Genomic DNA, 9,017 nt, shown 5'->3' on the forward strand with positions numbered 1-9,017 from the left:
CCCAGTTACTGCTATACCATTTTTACGTAAAAATCAAAACCCAACAGAATTCTACATGTTAAGTGCTATGCGTTGGGTAACCGCTTACACGCAAAGCCCGTTTAACAGATTCTTATGTGACAAATCTCATGCAAAGCTAAGTATGCATAAATGGGCTATTACGGCCAGTCCACATACCACTTTGGCTTTGCGTTGGCGTTGGCGTCGCTTTGACAACTGCCTTTACATGAGGCGATTTTTCAGGCGATTCAACATTGCTCTGGAAAAATCGTTCGTGTAAATAGTGATTCAAAAATGGCTTGCTTCAAAATAGACAGCAAGTCAACTTTTGCATGCGATGTAAAGGCAGCTTAACGCTCGTGCTTGCTACAATGAACGCTTAGCAGAGAATACTTTGGCTACTAAATTAATATGCTAGCGGCAGATAAATCAACATTTTATATCATTTGATTAAAAAGGAAAATTAAATCACTGATTATTTGGAACAGATGATGAACGACGCGCGGGAAAAGTTGCGAGTTGGCCATGTTTCTGCGTTGTGTTGGCGTTTGCGTTGCCTAAAGGCTCAGTTATGCATACTTGGCATTGCATGGAAGTTGTCACATAGGGAATCTGTTAAATGAGCTTTGCGTGTTAAGGCCGGTCCACATAAAACTTTCGCGTTGGCTTTGGCGTTGGCGTTGGTTTGGCAAAACGCACGTTAAAAATATGCTTGCTACAATGAACACTTGGCAGCGAATGCTTGGGCCACTACATTAACATACTAACGACAGACAAATTAATATTTCACAACAATAATTGCATTAAAAACGATATTTCTTGCGAGCACTTGATTAAAAAGGAAAAATATTCCACATAGTTTTATTTATTTGCAACAGCTGATGAGCGACGCACGCGATAAGTTGAGAGTTGGCCATCTCTTTGCTTTGTGTTGGCGTGAGCGTTATCGAAGTTTAGCTATGTGGACGACTGCATTTGAATTCATGTATTCATAGTCAGCTGTTGAAGCGACGCCAACGTCAACGCAACGCCAAAGTTCTATGTGGACGGACCTTAAGGCCTCGCCAGACAGAAATTCTTTTCTGCGTCACAGGGATACTTTTGACTGACATCGAAGTTAACTCTGGGATTTTAAATAGAAGACGCCACATTGGCAACGCATGCATTGCCGCAACTGATAAAAATCGCCCAACTCTCAACTTATGACGCGCGTCAATGTGGTAAAACAACAATGTATGGAACGAATTCAGACCAACTGACTTTTGGCCAATCAAAATGTTTTGTTTTGTTTGCGGCAACGTTTTCATTGTGGCGCCTCGCAATGTTATGTGCGTCTTGTCAGTCAAAAGCATCCCTGTGACGCAGAAAAGAATTTTTATCTGGCGGGGCCTTTAAGCGGCTACCAAACGCACACCATTACATATCTAAGAGTCTATTGATTTTTGATTTTTACGTAAAATGACATGTTATGCAGTGCATTGCAAAGTGTGCATAACTGAGCCTTAACTTTGGTTATGTGGAGACATGTAAATGCATATATTCATAGTCAGCTGGCGAAGCGACTCCAACGCCAACGCAACGCCAAGGTTGTATGTAAACGGGCCTTTACATCTATTGCGTGTGTTGCAATGTCCACGGAAGCATCAGTGAACTTTTCATAATTTCGTATATGTTTGGCTTTCCTTCGTTTTATTTTTCCAACGTTAAAAGCCGGAATTTTGTTTTTGAAAAAGTTGGTACAACAAAAAATACGTTTTCTGTCAGATAGCTAACATGGCGGATAAGGAGAAGAAGTGAAATTACTTCCTAAAAATTATTGTATCATGGAGAGAACCTTATTTACGCTCTTTTTTGTCCTCTCATTAGTCAGAGAACCGAGTACGGGATCGATTTCCAGTAAAATCTGACTGATTCTGACTATTTCTGACAAGTCCGAACTCGTATGGGATCGCAACTCATGATCAGTGTTACCACTTGAAACCATTTTTAGGTACCAAAACGACTACCAAATCAGTTTCCAAACTACCAAAATTTTTCATCATTAAAACGAGATTTCACGAGTTTGCGGGGGTTTTAGCTACACAAATTAGCAGTGAAAATTAGAACTACACATTATATTGTTTACAGTATTGGTTAATTATTCACACCAATCTTTAAGATTAAACAAAATAAATTCGGGCCTTTAAATAAGGTATTGTATAAAAAACTTCTGTAAAATATGTTAATATCTTTAAGATTGATTCAATTCATATCAAAAATCTTTTTTTTTTGTGTGAAAAAACAAAAGCAGACATTTTATGCATTTCAATAAAAAAATTTCCAAATTTGATTCAATTTGCATGCACTCACCCTTTTTACGAATACACTCACACTTTGCAAATTGCCTATCACCAATTTTTCTTTCAAAACGATAGGTAATTTCTTGTTAATTTCAACAGCTAATCGGTCATAGCTTTGGCAAGTGAGTTTTTGATGGCAGAAAATTGTCTGCTTAATAAAATATATAAAAATATAGAGAAATCTTATACGTGTAAGCAGTGTTTTGAACGTGTAAACTTAAATTAAGCGAACAAATGTAAATGTTCTATTTGGTTGTATTTTGAAAACATTTTTGCCTACCAAAAGCTGCATCAAACCAACCAAGCTACCAACGCAGAATGAAGCTACCAATTTTGGTCCAATTGGACCAAAACGGCAACGCTGCTCATGATTGTGACAACACTGAATGAATTATGCCTCTGTGAATGAAATGCCAAAAAGGGCCCTATTGCGCCTACTTTTCCATCACTGCCTACGAAGACAAAATCAACGAGACAACGTCAGCGACAGCAGAGGAAGAAGCAGCGCCTTCGCGTAGTACGCGCTTGTTTGTTTGTTTGTTTACATTTTCTACAAGAATACAAAGTATTATTAACAAAATGTGTAAATGAGTGTGAAAGGATATAAGTTGTATTGTTACATGAGCAAAAATCGAACGGACAATTTGTTCTCGATTCAGCCCATTGCATATAGAGGCAATTGATTTTTACATAATTTCCAAACGATGGCGGCTATGCGCTGACCATCGTAGATTTTAATTGTTTTGTTTTGTGCGTGAGTTTTTCGATGTGTACCACATACACTGGAGTTATAAAAAATATTGTTGCTGAACGAGTTCTTGCGAACGTGACGAATCCGCTGCGTGAGATTGAGTTATTTGGAGGTGGCGAAGGAGATATAGACATGGCGAATATGAAGTTGGAGCTGAAACTGGACGCGCACAATGCTCTGCAAAATCAGTTTGTATCCCTCGACATCGATAATAACCGTACAAAAGCGGATCATGGAAATAAGAAGGGAAGTCAAACGGGCGCCTACATAACACGGGCCAAAATGAATCCTGCCAAGAGTGATAATGAAAAACGCCGACGCAAAGATGCAATGCGAAAGGTAATTGATGAAATATCATTCACACATGTCTTCTTTGTATGGTTAATGTATGCATAAATTGGAGGGTGGGACCACTCGATGGTGGTGTGAGTTTAATGACACCGAGTAGAGAGAAACACCCCTTAGACCATGGTGCATGCAAGTGTACATGTGACTGCGGGGGTGATGTGAATGAATGCCTACTTGCTTAAACATATTCACGTTTTTTTTTCATATTTGTTATCAATATTAAATTCTTACTGTTTTTAGATATCAAACATCTTCAAGAAATGTGAATCGTTGTTGACTGCTGAGGAACGACAATTGTGCGAAAAATATCCTGATATTGTTAAACAAATAAAAAAAAGAAAAGAACGAGTTGAAATTTACAAAGACCGCATTATTGAAAAGGAAGATGAACCGCATGTCATCGAGGCAAAGGTAGAAGAGTTGGCTGCGATAATTTCACAATCGAAGCACCTGATTTGCTATACGGGCGCAGGCATCAGCACATCGGCTTTAATACCTGATTATCGCGGCAGCAAAGGTATTTGGACGTTACTGCAAAAAGGCGAAGACATTGGCGAACATGATTTGTCAGCAGCAAATCCCACGTACACACATATGGCTCTCTACGAATTACATCGACGACGACTTTTACGTTATGTTGTTTCACAAAACTGCGATGGATTGCATTTGCGTTCTGGATTACCGCGTGCTTCACTTTCCGAAATACATGGTAACATGTACATGGAGGTGTGCAAGCATTGTAAACCAGGACCAGCGGTGTATTGGCGGCTATTTGACACCACCGAAATGACGGCGCGTCACAGCCACAAAACGAATCGTCTTTGCCATCGTTGCTCCGAACCGCTCTACGATACTATTGTACATTTTGGTGAGCGTGGCAATCTCAAATGGCCGTTGAATTGGGCTGGCGCTTGTCACCATGCGGAGAAAGGCGATGTTATATTGTGCTTGGGATCCAGTTTGAAGGTTTTGAAAAAGTACACATGGTTGTGGCAAATGGATCGTCCAGCAAAACAACGAGCAAAAATTTGTATTGTTAACTTGCAATGGACACCTAAAGATAGTATTGCCTCAATAAAAATAAATGGAAAATGTGATCGCGTTATGGAAATGTTGATGCGTGCGCTAAACATAAGCGTGCCGATATATACAAAGGAGAAGGACCCTATATTTGCGCACGCGTCGCTGCTTATGCCCGAGGAGTTGCACACACTAACACAACCGCTGCTAAAGCGAGCCGGCGAAGATGCAGATAAAGATACTGAGACTGCCGAGGATGAGCATGACACATGCACCAGCGCAACCGAGGAAACGCTTGATTCGATTATGTCAGGGGATAGCGGCACCGATTTGCCAATAGGTAAAGGTCCTCGAATACGTACACCATTGAAAAACAGTACGCGTATCAAAACCAATCTTGAACTGAAATATAAGATGCCGCGTTTGGACAGTCGTGCACAGAGTTGTGAGGATGATTCTAAGAGTGAAAAAAATGAAAAGATTTCTGAAGTGGCAAGGAAGACTGTGGAAGATATCAGTAACGCCAACCTGCCAGAGAACAAAACAACCGCATATGACATACTCCTAAGTATAAAAGAAGAGGACCGTGAGCCGAAAACGAATGCTGCCACACAACCTGATCTAATGGAAACAGGCGAAAATATTTTAAAAAACATATCTCAAGAAGGGCAGCCGAAAATAGAGAGCATTAAACAAGAGGAAATCAATACAAATATAAGTGAATCGAAATCAGATGACCAGACTGTAGATACATCGACTGCTTCTATTAAAGTAGAGCTCAACCCCGAAACTAATAGTGTACTCTCTGATATAATAACTAATTCTAAAGATGTAGAAATGAAAATAGAACCTAATATAAAATCGGAGTCAACCGCTGGTGGTTCCATGCCAATACAGCCAAAAGCAGTGACGCTTTTCACGGAGTCTGTGCCGAAAATAGAAGATGATGCAACGGAAGCCAAGCGAAACCCCACTCCAAGCTTAACCAACACCAAAAAGGAGTTGGAGAATTTGAACTCTCCTAAAACGGAAAGCATACAAGTAAAAATAGAAACTGCAATTGAGGTTAAATCAGAAATCCCCCTTGAAATGCCGGCATTGGTGCCTATCAGGCAGACTGCAGCAGTGACTAACAAACCAATTAATGACGAGATTAAATCAAATGATACACCCACTTCCGATCTATTCAAAACGTTGCAGGCCACAGAGTTTGCGCTCAACTCTGATGAAGAAGAGGCAAGTTGTGAAAATGTAGTTGCCCAAATGGACATACTGAAACTGGCAAGGAAGAGCACAGTTAATAGTAGTGGCATCAAAAATATCACACAACAGTATTGGCTACTGCGCAAGTTGCCCTGTTGGTACGATGTCAAGTATGCATACTCTGGTCTGCATAGTATAGTGTATCCGCCGCCAGCCGACCTGAATATTTGGAACTATCAAGTAGTACCGATATTTGCTTTGAATCGGGCGGCGGCCGAGTGTGAATTCTGCTTTAATAACTATGCGGAATTTGAGTGTCAGTTCTACCGGAAGTGGCACCTTAACGAACGCAAGCATAAGAAACGCGCACGCAACGGACGTTTTGTGGTGTGTGAGTGTTGCTCGTATTCAGATGAGGATGATGATGATTACGATGAGAACATCTCATTGGCACATATAGCCGCGGCAGAGGCGGCAAAGCGACAGCTGCAGTTAAACAACACTTTCCCGAGAAAATTGGCGCGCACGCAAGCGGGCTGGTACGGCAAGGGCTATCGCAAGGCAAGGCGACGTAAATAATACCGTGTACTGTAACTTTTTTACTTCATTATGTTTTTGGAGAGAGGAGAGGATAAGTGACTGTCACACTGGCAGCTGTGACTGTCCTTGGTCACTACAAATTTTTTGAGTATTTAAAACCTTTTACCTGTACAAGTTTTTCTATTTTAGTTTAAAAGCTTTTGATGCATTTATTTTTTTTTGTTTCTGATATTGTCTACATTGCTTGCAGTGTTGTAGGTATTCTTTTATTAAAATAGTTTGGGATGTTAAGACCGTAAATTTTCGTTGATTAAAATTGTACGAACATATTAAGTAACTGAAATGCTAAAATGTACGTTGTAATGTACTGAAATTTTTTTATAAAACGAGATTAATAACACTTATTATATAAAAATGTCCGCATTTAAGATAAAAAGTATTTGCATTACAAACTTACAAGATTAAATTGAGTTTTATTATGTAAGTAGAATTAATATTGACAAGTCTTTCACAACAATGAGATATACATGTGTATGTAGCTTAAAATTGAAAATGTCATTATTAAAAACTGGTAAGAAATCAATAAAAAAAAATTAAACAAACTAAATCCTGGTATGAACATTCCCAAATATGTACATACATACATAAGGCTATTTCTAGTCATATAAGAACATATCGTCGTTTCAAAACGTCGGTATGTCAGGGTGCTCAAATTTTATGGGAGAGAAGAAAACTAGTCTTATTTTTTTTTCTCCAATTATCTCTTCTTCTATGTCTAAGTATCGATATTTTAGTTTGAGTGGATAAGGATTTGATGACAGGAGCTTCTAGTGAGCAAATATCTTTTTTGGCAAAAAATTCAGTTACGGAGTTTTGCAGAGCCACGATACGCGGTTTTGGACTTTAAATGACGATACGTGGTCGGCGGGGACCAGTAGGACGCAGTGGATGAAGCTCCAGACGACTGAAAATACAGCACTCCAGACGGCGACCGGATGTATTCTGATGTCGCCAGAAGAACACGAGGAGAAAATGCTCCCCATAAAGGAGCACAACACAATGCTCTGCAAGCAATTCCTAGTAGGGAGCCACAGACGTAGACACCCGAGGATCCCTCGCCAAGGCATGCCAGAAGGCATCTATACGAACTGACGCACGAAGTCCAGAGGTTCATAAAGCAACCCCTGGACCCGACAGCATATCGACAGGCCCTGAGCAGCATTTACAAGGAGTCGCTCTCAAGTTACGTACTCCAGACCTGTGAATGCCGTTCTGGGCACACAACAATCTGACGTGGACGAGACGGAGCTTCGTCTACCTCGGGAGCACAATAGCCCAGTTTCGCTCTGGCTATTGCAGTAGGTTGAACTCATACCTCAGCAGACTAGATCCAGATGTGTCCAATGAGTGTCCGGCATGTGGAGTGATCCCACAAATCATATTCATTCCCACGACACGGTTCTACGTACCGGAATGATTCGGATTTACCTGATTAAGGGCTGTTGTTTCGGCGATCTAACCCCGTTAAGGTCGGTGAAATATCTCACACGTTGTTCGTTCTTAGGGCTATATCCGCTACGTACTCTTCTGCTCTGGGCTGGCATCGAGTCAAACCCTGGGCCTGAAACTTACACCTGCTGTGTATGCCAGAGAAGACTACCACAACTCCACCTCAGTCAAGTGCAATGCTTGCAACGGGTAGAGTCACCTGGGAGTCTGCTCAGGACTATGGACATATCGACAGAGGACCACATCATTTGTAGCCTCCTGCTGCTGAAACACAACAGCCTCCACGGTAAACCCCAGTCCGCCTGAGTAGCTCAACACAAATACCACAGCACCACAATACAACACAATAGACCAAACCACGACAGACCATACAACAGACACGACCGCATCACTACCCATACGCCGCCGCCAACAACTCCTGGTTCCTCCAACAATCTGCACGGTGTGTCAGACCAGAATATTCCGTAATGTGACATCAGTCACGTGCAACACCTGACTTGGTTGGTGTCACTTCAGGGCATGTTCAGATCTGCGCACCACGCAAGGAACTTTGAGGGCCCGTGTTGCGCTGCAGGATCGCAAGCCCCAATTGCGAGCTACCAACTGCCACCACTGGGCGGCACCTCCCACAGCAGCGCACACAGCCTATGCAGACATCAACCGCAGGGATACCATCCTAGAATGTCAGGGCATTGCTATTTGATCAGGCGATGTCGAGCTCGAAATAATTAACGTTTATAAACCCCCTGTCACCAGCTGCCCGGCAGGATATCACCCTGAAACTGGTGCGCTCCTCAGAGGGGAAAGCCGTATGGTAGTTGGCGACTTTAATGCGCACCAAAATCTTCGGCATTCAAGCCTATCAAACGATCGTAGGGGAAAACACTGAGCAGATGGACGATTCGACGATGCACAAGCTGCTGCAGCTCGCCAGACATAACAATAGTCAGCGCTTGTCTGATAAGCAGATATCATGGCGACCTATGATGATCTTGGCATCAGGCCATCTGCCCATAGTCATATCGATCGACAAACCTACTGACTTTGCTTCCGTGGGACACCGGACATATATCAACTTTACTAAAGCGTATTTGAAAACCTTCGCGGAATTTACTGAAAGCACCTTCGCTGCGCTCCCCACATCAACCGACGATCACCTAGGTGAACGCAAGCTCCGCAGGGTTGTCACTGCTGCTGCAGCTCGCTTCGTACCAGCAGGTTGTATAACGGACACCCGTACAAATTTCATGCTAAAGCGGCTGTTTTAGCCGTTGAGCGTGACAACCTTTGTCAGGCCGATCCCAGAA

General features: G+C 42.0%; 1 protein-coding gene across 1 annotated transcript; it reads left to right on the forward strand.

The window, feature by feature from the left end:
* Positions 1-2,799: 2,799 nt before the first annotated feature.
* On the forward strand, positions 2,800-8,407 carry LOC118752366 (NAD-dependent protein deacetylase Sirt7-like). The gene is made up of 2 exons (XM_036487248.1): positions 2,800-3,429; positions 3,679-8,407. The coding sequence occupies exons 1-2, from the start codon at positions 3,106-3,108 to the stop codon at positions 6,238-6,240; spliced, it is 2,886 nt and encodes a 961-aa protein (XP_036343141.1). The 5' UTR covers positions 2,800-3,105; the 3' UTR covers positions 6,241-8,407.
* Positions 8,408-9,017: the final 610 nt, after the last annotated feature.

This window comes from Rhagoletis pomonella, unplaced genomic scaffold (genome assembly GCF_013731165.1).
Source record: "Rhagoletis pomonella isolate Grant_MI unplaced genomic scaffold, Rhpom_1.0 Rhpom_scaffold_01436, whole genome shotgun sequence".
Classification (NCBI taxonomy): Eukaryota; Metazoa; Arthropoda; class Insecta; order Diptera; family Tephritidae; genus Rhagoletis; species Rhagoletis pomonella.

Coding starts and splice junctions, on each gene's coding strand:
- LOC118752366 (XM_036487248.1), top strand. CDS start 3,106: ATGTGTACCACATACACTGGAGTTATAAAAAATATTGTTGCTGAACGA. Junction 3,430..3,678: donor GCAAAGATGCAATGCGAAAG/GTAATTGATGAA, acceptor TACTGTTTTTAG/ATATCAAACATCTTCAAGAA.